At 34.9% G+C, this 15,088-nt stretch overlaps 1 protein-coding gene across 1 annotated transcript in view; it reads right to left on the bottom strand.

Annotated features, from left to right (window-relative positions):
• LOC107738356 (PH domain leucine-rich repeat-containing protein phosphatase 2-like) overlaps positions 1-15,088 on the bottom strand; it is a 78,195-nt gene that overhangs the window by 4,441 nt on the left and 58,666 nt on the right. Inside the window, exons 9-16 of the mRNA XM_016550103.1 lie at positions 12,437-12,639; positions 12,286-12,346; positions 10,812-10,907; positions 7,532-7,687; positions 4,137-4,337; positions 3,627-3,789; positions 1,808-1,938; positions 1,551-1,664 (exon numbers count right to left, since the gene is read on the bottom strand). Of these exons, the coding sequence (XP_016405589.1) occupies positions 1,551-1,664; positions 1,808-1,938; positions 3,627-3,789; positions 4,137-4,337; positions 7,532-7,687; positions 10,812-10,907; positions 12,286-12,346; positions 12,437-12,639 (1,125 nt within the window). The remainder of the gene's footprint in view (positions 1-1,550; positions 1,665-1,807; positions 1,939-3,626; positions 3,790-4,136; positions 4,338-7,531; positions 7,688-10,811; positions 10,908-12,285; positions 12,347-12,436; positions 12,640-15,088) is intronic.

Here is a 15,088-nt window from a genome sequence, read left to right as displayed (position 1 = left end):
TCTATGGAGGGTCAGAGAGCTCTCAGATTTCATCAAAAATATCTTCATTTGTGTTCCAAAGATGAACGAAGCTCTTATGGGTTTGGAACGTACGGTGAGTAATTAATGACAATTTTCATTTTTGGGTGAACTATCTCTTTAAGTTGCTTGTATGAACTACAATAGTACTGTACAACTACGATAGAATATATAATGACTTTATGTTTACAAAATCTTCATGAATTGAAAAAACAAAAAAAGCAAAATGCACTTGATGTGCATTCGTCATCATTTTGTAAGAGTAAAAAAATCTTGCTGAACTGCCAATCTTGCTCCGACCAAATTCATTTAAATGCAACTGATGTTGTAATTTTGACTTCCCAAATTGTAAATATAATTTTTCCATGAGGACTTGAATGCACCATTACGTTTCTGGACCTTGATCGTGTTAGGATCCTTGCTTTCTATGGAGGGTCAGAGAGCTCTCAGATTTCATCAAAAATATCTTAATTTGTGTTCTGAAGATGAACGAAGCTCTTATGGGTTTGGAACGATATGAGGGTGAGTAATTAATGACAATTTTCATTTTTGGGTGAACTATCTCTTTAAGTTGCTTGTATGAACTACAATAGTACTGTACAACTACGATAGAATATATAATGACTTTATGTTTACAAAATCTTCATGAATTGAAAAAACAAAAAAAGCAAAATGCACTTGATGTGCATTCGTCATCATTTTGTAAGAGTAAAAAAATCTTGCTGAACTGCCAATCTTGCTCCGACCAAATTCATTTAAATGCAACTGATGTTGTAATTTTGACTTCCCAAATTGTAAATATAATTTTTCCATGAGGACTTGAATGCACCATAGTTGCAATACACAATTGGTTATTATTTAAAGATATTATTACATTCTAATATACTTTGCATAAAGATTATTTGGCGATACTTTATTGATCAAAATTAAACTTTTACATAATCATTATTAGGTGCATCACTTAAAAAGTTAACAGTTAGAAATGTCATGAAACTGAATCATATTCTCATATATATCATACATTTCAATTTAAATGAAACCACTTTCTGCTGAGCATTACGTAAGTAATGACCAACTGCCTATACATTATCCCCTTCATTATATGACTACTGACCAAATAAATAAATGGATATGAAATTTAAATTACTTGTGATAAGAAAGAGAATGCAGAGTGACACTAAAAAGTTGACCAGTGTACATGTCATTCCAAACCTGTAAGACCTTCGTTCATCTTCGGAACACAAATTAAGATTTTTAAGAAATCTGAGAGCTCTCTAACCCTCTGTAGACCGCAACACAACTGCAATGTTCCCAGACCCTTTTTTGGGGGGATTGAAACTGGTCATTTCTGCTAGCATTTGATTGCTTTTTCTTTAATATATCCTCAATATATAATAGAGAATTATAGGTTGGGGATGGTAATCTGGAAAACAACTAGATTTTTTTTTGATTGGGGCTTCCTTCAACCAACACTGACAAACACACTCATCGTTTCCTGATCTGTGAATCTCATGTCCTCAGATTTTGCTCACTTGTTCCTTTGCCCACACATCTCAGCGTAACCATGATCCCACAGGGTGGACGTGCCCTGTGCGTCTCCTGCGGTCACGGCTGGCTTCTGGTCCAGCTTCAAAGTACTGATGTGACTGGAAGAGAGGAGGACACAGAGATAAAGACAAAAAGCAATTAACCACCCGGGTCTGTGAGAGTATCAGAACGTATTAATATTCATCAGCTGCATAGTGTGCTATGTGTCCCACACGGAGGACTGCTGTTTGTAGCGTCTCACCTGAAGAGGTTGAGCGTTTTGTGCTCTAACATGAGGCTGCTGTTGCCGGTCAGATCCAGCTCTTGTAGGGTTGAAGGCAGAGAGTCCGGCAACAGGATTTCTGTCTGCTCATTACAGCTCACATCTACTAGCTACACAAAGAGCAGAAGAAATACAACATACTTCATGAAAATAAACTGTAACAAATAACAGCACAATTTTGTTGGATTTGGTGACAAAAGTGATTCAATTTTGTTTACTAAATTAGCTTGTAAAATGTCAAATAAAGTCAATCAATTATGTAAAATAAAAATTGTCATAAAATGACTGCTCATTACAGCTCACATCTACTAGCTACACAAAGAGCAGAAGAAATACAACATACTTCATGAAAATAAACTGTAACAAATAACAGCACAATTTTGTTGGATTTGGTGACAAAAGTGATTCAATTTTGTTTACTAAATTAGCTTGTAAAATGTCAAATAAAGTCAATCAATTATGTAAAATAAAAATTGTCATAAAATGAAGTGTGTAACAAACAGCTCAATTCTGTTGGATTTTGGGAGAAAAATCGTTCAATTTTGGCAGTATTAAAAATGTAAAATACAGTAAATAAAGTAAACAAAATAAAGTAAAAAACAGTATGCAAAATAATGCGAATAACAACGAAAGTGTATAACAACTACTCAATTTTGTTGGATCTGGGGACAAAAACAGTTCAGTTCTGCCAGACATAACTAAATAAACTTGTAAATGTAAAATAACGTAGAATATAATAAATATATTAAAACAAAAAAATATGCATTGTAAAATAATGCAAAATAACTGAAATAAAATATATAAAAATATATATTTTTAGAGGGGGACAAAACTATTCAGTTTTGCCAGACTTAACTAAACAAGCTTCTTTTTTTTTTTTTTTATAGTGAGGTTTTCACTATCATATTATAAATATTGTAATATATACACAATAAACAAAAAACTATGTAAAACAATGTGTTTAAACAACTTTAAATGTTACATCTAAATTAAACACGCAATTTAGAGAAATGTAGGTTTACATTTTAATGAAGTGTCACTAATTTGCATGTTCTCACCATTTCTATTTAGCATTCAAATTTATACATTACTGGTCAAAAGTTTGGAATAATTGAGATTTAAAGGGTTAGTTCACCCAAAAATGAAAATTCTGTCATTAATTACTCACCCTCATGTCATTCCAAACCCGTAAGACCTTTCATCTTCAGAACACAAATTAAGATATTTTTGATCAAATCCGATGGCTCAGAGAGGCTTCCATTGACAGCAACGCCACCCAAACTCTCAAGATCCATAAAGGTACTAAAGACGTCGTTAAAACAGTCGACGTGACTACAGTGGTTCAAAAATATCTTAATTTGTGTTCTGAAGATGAACGAAGGTCTTAGGGGTGTGGAACGACATGAGGGTGAGTAATTAATGACAGAATTTTCATTTTTGGGTGAACTAACCCTTTAATGTTTTTTAAAAAGAAGTCTCTTATGCTCACCAAGACTGCATTTATTTGATTAAAAATACAGAATTTTCCATCCATTACTCCAGTCTTTCAGAAAGCATTCTAAAATGCTGATTAGAATGTTTTATTCAAACATTTTTATTCAAATCATGTCTATGAACGTTGATAACTAGTAAACTTTTTTTTTGTAACTTGGAATTACTGCAACTGCTATCCATACATATATTATATTTTTAGATTTTCATTTGTTCCTGCCACTTGATGACTCTCTGGTTGACCCTAAAGACCCTTCCAATATTTATGGGCAGTGTTTGACATGTCCTGTCATGATGCGTCACAGACCTTGATCTCGGGGAGGCTGAGGACCTCTGGGAACACGCTGATATGGTTGGAGTGGGCGATGAGCGTGTGCAGTCTCTTGCAGCTGGACACGGTGGAGGGGATCGTTTTCAGCTTGTTCCCACTCAGATTCAGTTCCTCCAGGACCTCCAGTTTACTGAGCTTGCTGAAAACATAACAAGGGAGCTCATTTAGAAAGGAACAATAGCACAATTCATGTTCAGTTGAAGTCCTTAGCAATGCATGTTACTAATCAAAAATTAAGTTTTGATATATTTACGGTAGGAAATTTACAAAATATCTTCATGGAACATGATCTTTACTTAATATCCTAATGATTTTTGGCATTAAAGAAAAATTGATAATTTTGACCCATGCAATGTATTGTTGGCTATTGCTACAAATATACCCGTGCTACTTATGACTGGTTTTGTGCTCCAGGGTCACATGTAATTTGAATAATAGGCTCCTCCCATCATGTCGATGGAAGCACACTAGTTCAAGGTCTCATACCTAGCAGGGAAGGACTGCAGTTGGTTATAAGCCATATGCAAGACCCGCAGGTTCTGATGCCCCACCAGTAGAGCAGCGCAGTTCTCATTCAGGTTGTTTCCTGTGAGATAGAGCTCCTGCAGGGTGCTGAGGCTCTCCTCTGATTGGCTGCTCGGAGGGATCGTCTCCAGCGCATTGGCAGACACATTCAAATACTTTAAACTAGTAGACGAGAAGAACAAGGGAAGACAAGTTGGTAAGTTTACACACAGTACAAGTAATGTTGTTTAAATTTTAAAAAAAAAGTATGTTAATAAAGCCAAAATCATCGCGGATACAACCAAAGCCTCAGAGCTGCAGCACATCTTTCAGCATTAGAGATGCTTAATGGATGACAAGTAAATTAAGCCACAGGAAATGGAAGAGCTGCGGGCTCATATTACTGTGCCTCACTGAGCCGTATCCTCCTGTACACATCCATGAGAGGCTCTGGAGAAGCATGTCACTTGCTCTGTGCTGCTGTGGATCCAGTGTTGTGGAGTAAGTAACTAACTGCAAGCAGCAACTAACTAAAACTACATTTCCCAGTAGCCTGACAGTTGTTCAGTTGTTTATATTTTTATAAATATTTAAAACATATTTATAAAAATTTTTTTTACATACTGTATATTTAAAAAATGTGTATAAAAATTCAATCAAAAATTCAAATATGAATAATTTTAGTGTCACATCATTTGTGCAAGCTGCTGATACAATAATTAAACACGCTCATGCACATTTTTACAGTGAAATATATTTAATTAGATATTTTAGTATCATTAAGATCCAATTATATATAAGGAATAATTGACTTCGGTCCGTTGAATTCTTAAAAATAATACAAAAATTATTTTCTGAGAATTCAATGGACCGAAGTCAATTATTCCACTTATACTACGGTTACCACACCTCAGGAAATCAATCAGATGATATATTTCAAGGCATTTGTCTGGTTTTTGTACTTAAAATGCTATTGTGAGTAGGATTAATTACTTGCGCATCTCATCCAACGCCTCCGTTGCTAATTCCAAAACGTGCTTTCCGTACAAAATAAACTGTAATTTTGTGGCAAAAACATGGAAATGATCGGTCATTTCTTATCCTATTGTTTACTATATTTATATGTTTGGCCAGTGTCCTTGTGGGTTTTGGTTATTTTGCTTTTGTAAGACCTTTGAAATAACTGAAATCATCTGGCGAAGTGATATGGACATGTAATGAGTTCAAGACCTGCCTGGAACTACGTTCGCAGTGCGTTTCCCTGAAAATAATTGACTTATCAGTAAGCCCCTCCCCTCGAACGCAGATGAGCCAATGGCAGTCGAGTATCAGTTGCACAGGGAGCGGAACTCGGACATCTCTAGTTTTCAGCGTCATAGAGAAACATTGGAAGATCCGAAGCTCGCATTGGTTTGATGGTGTTTATGCTACAAAAATGGAAAAACGATGTGACTGTGGTACTTATGACACTGATTCCATGTATCCTGAGAGGATGGGCAATAGAATTGATTTTATCACATTTCCTAAACCCAAACAAAACAGAGCAAAATGTCCCTAAGCATTCAACCCCAATCCCAATGAAGACAAAAACGTTCATTTTCTTTTTGTCATACTCTCATTAAGTCACAATTTTCATCTGCTCAAGCAGAATGTTAATGTCATCTTGCGTTTTAGGAAGGTATCTCTGGCTAAAACTAGCTAACGTTAAAGTTAGTGAGTCCATGCTAACGTACAAACCTAAATAGCGAACTGTTCTCACATCATGTACAGTGTAAGTCAAAAACACATAAATGAAGGTCTACATTTCAGTGCCACTCCATATTAAACTGGTTAAATGTACATTAATTTAATCGTACCCTGAGATACATGAACAGTGTTGATCCTGCATGTTGTCATCTGCGATCGTGACGACCGTAAAATGAGGCTTCTCCCACTTGCAATGTGATCTGTAAACCCTCGCTTCGAGTTACCCACCGTATTTATTTTAAAATATTTTATATATCCCTCCATGGAATATTTATATCACATTTGAATGGTGGCCCTTCTGTGTCCAAAATTGTTCAAAAACATCGTGGGACAAGGTTTTTACACTGACTGCTGTCATTGTAAGAGAGTGAGCAGCTCTGTTTGTTTGTTCGAGGGAGCAACAGTAACTAAGGGGGGTGGGGCTTAAAACGTTCGTCAAGTTAAAACTTGAAAGTTTTAGTCATTTTGTTGTGTGTTTTTGTCATTTTGATTATTAGGTTGGATAATTGCTTTCGTCGCAATGTTGGAAATACTTATGTTTTAAACCATGAAGGTGAGCCAATGGATATCACTAGAAAGTGAAAGTGAAAGTAAAAGCAAAAGCGGAATGACGGAGTAATGACAGAGATTTCTGCATCTGACGCCGTACATAGTGAAAAAAAAAAAAGAGAAGAAACGTATTTGGTGTCGAAAGTCGGCGCTTTAAATAGGCTAAACAAAGCTTTTTATTTCATTGATTTTTATTGATGACTGCAGTGTTAATATTTAATTACAGTAGTCAACATTTGAAGTGGATTAAAACCTTTCATCAAAGTTGCCCTAAAACCTAAAACCAAACTGCGTTCTTATATTAGGACAATTTTAATGAACTTTCTTTATCCACTTCAAATGTTGACTACTGTATAGGCCTATAATTAATTGTATGTATAATAGACCTGTTTTAAAAGACCTTTTTTAAAACATTTTAATTGAGGAGCAAATAGTCTTATCTTTTGTTATCCTTGCAGCGCGTCATTTATGCGGTAATATTGCGGGGCAAATTAATTGTAATTTTAAGTACCGTATTGGCCCGAATATAAGACAACCCTGATTATAAGACGACCCCCCCTTTTTCCAGATGTACCTTTTGGAAAAAGGCTTTTTATGCGTATTTGGCGCCACCTAGTGTTGTGGGTGTATTATTGACATGTCAAAGTCTAGACCCTGAATATAAGACGACCGCGTTTTTTCAGATGTATTTCCAAGAAAAAAATATCGTCTTATATTCGGGACAATACGGTAAATAAAAATAAAAGTAACTTCATAATAATAATAGGCCTAATAAAAATAAAGTAACAGGGCTACATTAATTGAAAATGCCAAATCCTCTTAATTTTTGGTTTAGTTAAAGCCAAATATTAAACTTTGGTTTGCTAAGTTCCTGTAAAAGGCTAGGAGGTCTGATGAAGCGCTCAAGCAGCAGAGCTAAAGGTCCACAGAGCAGAGAGAGACACCTGTCACACGCAGAAAATTGCAGGAAACAGAGAGGAAAAACACAAGGAAAATGGAGAGAGAACGAGAAAAAAAGAACGAAAGCACAGCCCGGAGAGTAAGATGAACCGAGAAGAGGGCAGAAGGAGGGAGTGACCTACTTTAAGGCTTTGTAGAAGAAGCTCTCTGGCAGTTCCCGCAACTTGTTGTGCTGCAGGTCGAGTGTTTCCAGTGGGATGTGGTCGAGCAGGTCAGCCAGTCTCTCCAGCCTGTTGTTACCAGCCAGCAGTTTACGCAGACTCAGACTGCTAAGAAGTCTGAAAGGGACAGAGAAAGAAAGAGTCTTCATAAGAAAAGAAAAAAAAAACGCTGTTTTTGGTTTCACACCGAAATTCAGTCTTGAAACCATCAGTGCCTAGACACTAGGGATCTAACGATATCAAAATCTCACGATGCGATAATATTGCGATATGAAGTCTACGATGCAATATTTATTGCGATATTTAAAAAGACAAATGAAGAATTGGGGAAAAAATGAACATTTTGTACATTTTAAAGTTAAATTATTCCATCTAATGCACTTTGAGAGTTCAAAATTATGAGCTTCAACCCATGTTCTTAACTAAGAAACCTTAAGTCAGAAAAAAAGTCAGTGAATTGACTTGTACCTGAACTTTAAAGGGGACTTAGCCCTCTTTCTATTTGTGATATACTATCTCAGTCTAAATTACATTCACACTAGTGTTTTAGGAAGCCAAACAAATTCGAATATAATAATAATAACAACAACAATGACAGTAATAGTCATTTATTGTAAAACAATTGCTGTAAAATAAGTGAAAATTAATATTTCAATGGTATAATATTTTTGCTTTACACTACAGTAGGGAAATTACAATACTCCTTTCCTAATTTCTACACTTGAAAGAGATATTTTGAATTTGGACTGCATTTGAAACCGCTAGCTGTCAGCAATTTATAATGCACTTTTAAGCTTTTATTTTGACGGAAACGGCAGTAGAGCTTTTATTTTGAAGGGAAACTCCAGCTTCAGTGAAAATACAAAAACGCCTCTCACTACAAATCTAGTGAAATGCTGTAATAATCTGCCGCGAAAATAAAGCAGAACTGCTGGCCTTTGCGTTCCCAAACGTGCGCTAAACTCAGAGCACGTGCAATAAACGAGTTCACTGCATTCATTGACCGTGAACGAAGCCGTTCTGAGGCGTAGAAAACACCGGATCACGAGCTGATCGCATGAATAATGTGTGCGCTTTGCTTTAAAACACGCAGTAAAAATAGACTTGACGAAGGGATGAAGTCATGCTTTCGGTTTTAGTTCGTTTGACAGATACTGTGCCAAAGCATAATGGCTTAAAACAAATATATTTTAAAAACTAAATTTTTTTGGCCCGGAAAACCTATCGTTTCATATCGTCAGGCGACCACGATAATATCGAGACAGTTTTGCCATCGAAATATCGCGATATATAGAGCACGCCACGGAGGCAGCCATCAGCGTCGGCGCCATCTTACATACCTAAGGATACAACCCAATGTTACATCCCTACTAGACACCGTTACAGGATTTACATAACATTATTCACTCAATCTCATGTCAATAAAAGCCCATCTGCTATTTTTTTTCTGTGGAAATATGATTTTTTAAAATCTGATAAAAATTGCAATTGCGATTTAAAATAAAATAGTTAAAAATAACTAACTAACTAACTAACTAATTAACGAAAAAAGAAAGAATGCAAGCTCCAGGTTTGTTGTGATTGTTTGTATGGCTGCAAAACTGTTGTGATTATATATCAATATGACTATAATAAAAATAACGATTAATAACATAATAAAAATAATTATTAATACTAAATTAAAATATTAAACTAAATTTAAGCTTCAACTGAAGAGCTTCAGTAAATAATCATTATTATTGTAATTTTTCCACTGTAAAACAAAAAAATCTGTATTTAAGAAAAATAATATAATTTAATTTTACAGTACAACTGTAAAATTACAATATTTCTATTTATGGCTGCAACTGAAGATTTTCAGTAAATAACAAGTTTTCATTTTCATTACTATTTTAATATTTTACTGTCAAACAAAAATAAGTATTTAAGAAAAATAATTTAATTATAATATAATAAAACTATAATAATTTAATTATACTAATAATAGTTCAAGTCTTCTGAAGCCAAACAATAGTTTTGTGTGAGGAAAAGACACAAATTTAAGTGGCATTTCACTGAAGTACAATTTAAAATATTATTTACACCTTTTTATTTATAATAAAATATTATATATTTTAATAAAAATATAATAAAATATTTATAAGTAAAATATTATTTAATATAATCTAACATATTTACACATTCATTTTTGGGGAAAAAAAGAAACAATTTGCATTAGTCACTGGTTCTTGTATGTGTTGTAACCAAAAGCAAGCACACTAGATTGACTATCCTATGAAGAATGGCATGTGAGAGCTGCAAATGAAGATTTTCAGTGAATAACACGTTTCCGTTTTCATCGTTTTTTTTGTTTTTGTTGTCTTTTTGGAGCTTGACAGACATGGTCAATAATGTAGCTGCATGGACAAGAGCTGCATGAAGTCTCTTCAATAAAAAAAACTCTCTTCTCATGGAAAATTGCATTATGGGTTTGGAATGACATGAGGTTGAGTAAATAAAGCCAGAATTCTCTTTTTTGGTGAACCATTCCTTCAAAACAGCAACACAGCATTTTCATGCAGCACTCACAGCACTCTCAAATGGGACACAAACTTCAAGCCGCATATTATCTCATTTGTGCACGGCTTTTAGCTCTTTCAGATGCAAATGACTGAATGTTAATGTGGAATTAGCTGGAAATGGTGCTTTCATCTGCTTGGCGTTTACATCACTTTGCTTTGAGACAGCAGAGTGGCCTCATCAAGAGTCTGCTGATGAACGCCGGCCCGTTTCTATTCAGATCCACCGTCTGGCCAGACAGTCGCTTTAACCCACATCATTCAAATCAAATGGGCAATTTTTGTTGAATAAATAAGTACAAAATGCTGACATTAAGATTCTGGAATGGGGGAACAGGAGGACAGTTTTTTTTGTTGGAAACTGGGGAAGATGCAAATGCACTTCATGGCGGTCTAAACACACACACACACTTGCATTTATGGTTTACGGGGACTCTGCCTAGGCGTAATGGTTTTTATACTATACAAACTGTATTTTGTATCACCCTACACCTAAACCTCACAGAAAACTCCTGCCAATTTTTTTAATTTCACAAAACACCATTTAGCATGTTTTGTAACCTTTTTGGTTTACAGGGACACAGGAAGTGTCCTCATAAACCATGTTTTCGTCGTAGTACCCAAGTCATTATACACATTTGTGTCCTCAAAAACCATATATATCAGAACACACACACACACACCTGGCCGGGAGCTCAGACAGCAGATTATGGGAGACATCCAGCACCTCAATCTTCCTGCTGTCACAGACCCAGTCTGGCAGGTATTCCAGGAGATTCCTGCAGGAGGGATGGGAATTAACTCCAGGCTAATTACATCAGAGCATTAGCATTGTACAGGAGTGCGCAGGGTAAAGGACACGAGTGGAGCGCGCTGAGCCTCTTGTAATGAGCCGAGCAACATCCGCTCACATCTGCATTACAATGTTCATGTTATAGTGCAAGTACACTAGTAAGTACAGAGCAGTGTTATTTTGGTATTATTTATATCCTTACAGTATTTATATACAATTTTTATTAATATTTTGAATTGGCTTTTATTTGAATATTTTCAGGTTTCATATGTTTTAATAATTTTGTTATGCACTTTTGTCATTTTTATTAGTTTCTGATTTTCAAAAAAAGTTTAAATGTAACTTATTTTTATTTTAGCTTTAGTTAAGAGTAATTTAATGTTTTTAAATGAACAAAAAAGGTAATATTTAGTTAATTAAAGAAATCATCCCAAAGAGGCACAAAATCACTTTCACGGACTTCTGAGCCGCTGAGTCCTTAGCCATCTTCAAGAATCGGCTAAAAGCACATCTCTTCCATCTTTATTTGACCCTCTAACTCTAACACTGTCTATTCTAATTCTATTTTATCTATTTGTTGACTTGACCCTCTAACACTTGCACTCTCTATTCGTTTTCTAACTGCTTGTTTTCATATATATATATATATATGTGTGTGTGTATATATATATATTATTGCTACGTGTACTGCGTTAGGCTAACCGAGACTTGTCATAGCACTTGCATATTATCTTTTGTTGGTTTTGATTGCTTCTATTGTCCTCATTTGTAAGTCGCTAAAAGCGTCTGCTAAATGACTAAATGTAAATGTAGTTTTAGTTACTTTAGTTTGTTGCAAAGCTAGTTTTTAACCTAATATTTATATTTAATTTTATTTCTGCTGTATTTCAATTTACAAAGAGTTAATATTTAGTTAAAAGATGATTAAAAATAGTTTTAGTTAAAAAAAAAAAAGAAAAGCTAATTAAAAATAGTTTTCGATTTAGTTAACCTTAACAACACTGGTGCAGAGATATACTATGAAACAATATGTAAAAAATAATATATACTTAGTTTACAAAGATACTGGCGATTACACATTATTACTGGTAATATTGCTCATTTTGTATAAAATGTTGTGATGATTGTTATGCATTTCATTTCAATTAACATTTATTAATCAGCTGAACCATAACATGCCAAAATAAATTTTTCATTGGTCCAAATTTGTGCATTAAACATCATATATGCTTCGTCTGGCTGAGATTTTGGTGCATTGTGTAGCATTTTTGCTTTTAGTTTGGACAGAAAAAACTATTTGCTGCAAGAAATGTTTGTTTCACAACTGATTAGAACACAGATATGCACAAAATAATGTCAGTTACCTTGATAGGTCCATATTTGTGAGTTGGCTGGGAACAGGGTAGATGTTCACCGTGGTCAGACCTATGAAAGATATTACAGTGATTACACAGAGTGAGGCCTGAGAATGGAATCCTCTGCTTCATAAACGATGCTGTGGAGGTCTGTACTCACGGTTGTCACTGGCGTGGAGTGTGCGCAGGGTGAAGCCGCTGAGAGTCAGGGCCCCCAGCTGGTTCCTCTGGCACTGCAGGGTCTCCAGACTGCAGGCCGAGCTCAGGTCCAGAGACGTCAGCTGGTTGTCTCGCAGGTCCAGCTGGGTGAGATGTTTTACCGGCTCCAGAGTTTCGCTTTTAACACAGCGGAGGCCATTTAACCTACAGACACAGGCCTAATGTCAGCTGCAAATATACTGAAGATTAACCCAAGTGAAGAATCCAAATGGCAAAAATAATGTTGGTGGACAAAGAAATGAAGATGAAGAAAAGTGGAGCTCTGGGACACCAAGGATTGAGTCCTTTTGTCTTCTTATATGTATTTTAAGCTCGGAAAATAAGTCTACTGTAGATTTTGCTAGTGCAACTAAAAAAACTAAATGCTACTAGGGGTGTAACGATTAACCGCGAGCCGGTTGAAAATCGATTCACATATGCAGCATTTTGTCCAAGCAATAATAAAAGGACACATTTAATTTAATTTGTCTTAAATCTCATTTTGTAAAAAAAAAAAAAAAAAAAATTGTGAATCAAATCGAATCGTGAAATCAAAATCGTGAATCGAATCGTGAGTTGAGTGAATCGTTACATCCCTAAATGCTACATTGCCGTTTTTTTAAATACTGAATTATATTAAATAACTCAATATTGTTATAATCTAATTCAATATTGAAATATTAAATTGATTTATATTAAACATGTTTTCAGTGAATCAGTTCGCTCAAACGGTTAAATGTAAATGAACAAGCTCAACAAATGATTCACTGATTCATCCGAGTCAGAGATTTCATAAAAAAATCCAGTTTCCAGTCTGATTAAAAATAAGATTTTACATATCAGAAATCTAGAATAAGGGTAATTATAACATCACAGAAAAAAAAGAAAAAAAACAAGTGTGTACAGACATATGCTAAATATAATTTATAGAATTTAAAATACATTCACAAATAATAAATGTTGCGAAAACATGTGCTTAATGTTGCACTAACTGCCAACAGGGAATGAGAGCATATTGACAGATCTTTCACATATATTACTAATAGCGAATATAAATATAAAAATGTTACACATACATTATTAAATATTAACTGTTTTCAACATTAGTAATAATAATATTTCTTGAGCAGCAAATCAGCATATTAGAATAATTTCTGAAGGATCATGTGACACTGAAGACTGGAGTAATAATGCTGAAAATTCAGCTTTGCATCACAGGAATAAATTCTGTTTTAATATATATTAAAATAGAAAACAGTTATTTTAAATTGCAAAAAATATTTCACAATATTACTGTATTTTTAATTAAATATATGCAGTGTTCGTGAGCATAAGAGACTTCTTCCAAAACAAAAAAAATATTACTCACCCCAATCTATTAGCTACTATTTTTATATTATATATTATAAACATCAAATGCACTGAATATTCTTCCAGATATTACATATATAAATGCATATTGACTTGACGTTTAGGTGACATTTTGTGGAGGTCAGGCCTGAAAGAACCAGCAACGACCTTCACAATGGTTCATCTGTGTTGCCCTGCATTGAACCGAACAGCTTCCCGTTATGAGACGCCACAGTTGGCTAATGACGATCAGGGCCAAATGATAGGCGCATTAAACCTTTCTTGTTAATTCGAAGCCCCCCATGAACTCGAATTCCCGCTCACATCTGTTGTTTGCACTCGGTCTGCCCGTGAGATGGGCGAGTATGTGAGGAATCTGAGCGTGTCAGGAGCGGTGGGATAATCCAGCAGAAAAACTCAAAGCTTGTTCAGGTGACAGACGCCTCGGTCTCTCTCTGTGTGAGTTCCCACGACAGCTCAGCTCTGCGTTACGAGCCTGGCTGGATTTCTAATCCACAGCAGGTGCAGTCAGGACCCAGGAAATCCACAAACCTCAGTCTGTTTTTACTCATTCTCTCTCTCTCTCAGGTGAGTCACAGACTGTGAGCTGCCATCAAAACCACAGGCTGTTAGAAAAAATGAGTTTATGAGAAGAGCAATGGTGACTGTTAGTGACAAGGCAGCCTTAACATCAGACGGTCGCTCCACAGAACGCCCACAGCACGTTTACTAACCGTCTGATGCATATTGCACTCAAAAATGCCAAACGCGGAGCGAAATCACCATTTCCATCCTGATCATCTGGTTTTATGAAGCTGGAAGTAAAGCCATACAGGTTATGATTTGTGTTTTTGTTTTGTTAACATAAAATAAGATTCAAATGTCTTAGTAACATCAAATCTTTGAAAGATATTCAGATTTTAGTCACTTAAACTACTGTTCAAAAGTTGTTGTTTTTTAATATGCATTTTTGAGAAAAGTCTCTTATGCTCATCAAGGCTTCATTTATTGGATTAAAAATACAGTAAAAAATAGTAATATTTTGAAATATTATTAAAAAATTAAAACAACCATTTTCTATTTGAATATATTTTAAAATGTAATTTATTGCTGTGATCAAAACACATACATACATATATATATATATATATATATATATATGCACAGTGCCGTGAAAAGGGTTTTGCCCCCTTTCTGTTTTTTTTATTTTCTGCATATTTGTCACACTTAAAAGATTCAGATCATCAAAAAAAAAAATCATATT

This window comes from Sinocyclocheilus rhinocerous, unplaced genomic scaffold (assembly GCF_001515625.1).
Source record: "Sinocyclocheilus rhinocerous isolate Xijiao unplaced genomic scaffold, SAMN03320098_v1.1 scaffold1065, whole genome shotgun sequence".
NCBI lineage: Eukaryota > Metazoa > Chordata > Actinopteri > Cypriniformes > Cyprinidae > Sinocyclocheilus > Sinocyclocheilus rhinocerous.
Note: the sequence above shows the minus strand (reverse complement) of the source record. Positions and strands in the feature narration are given on the sequence as shown.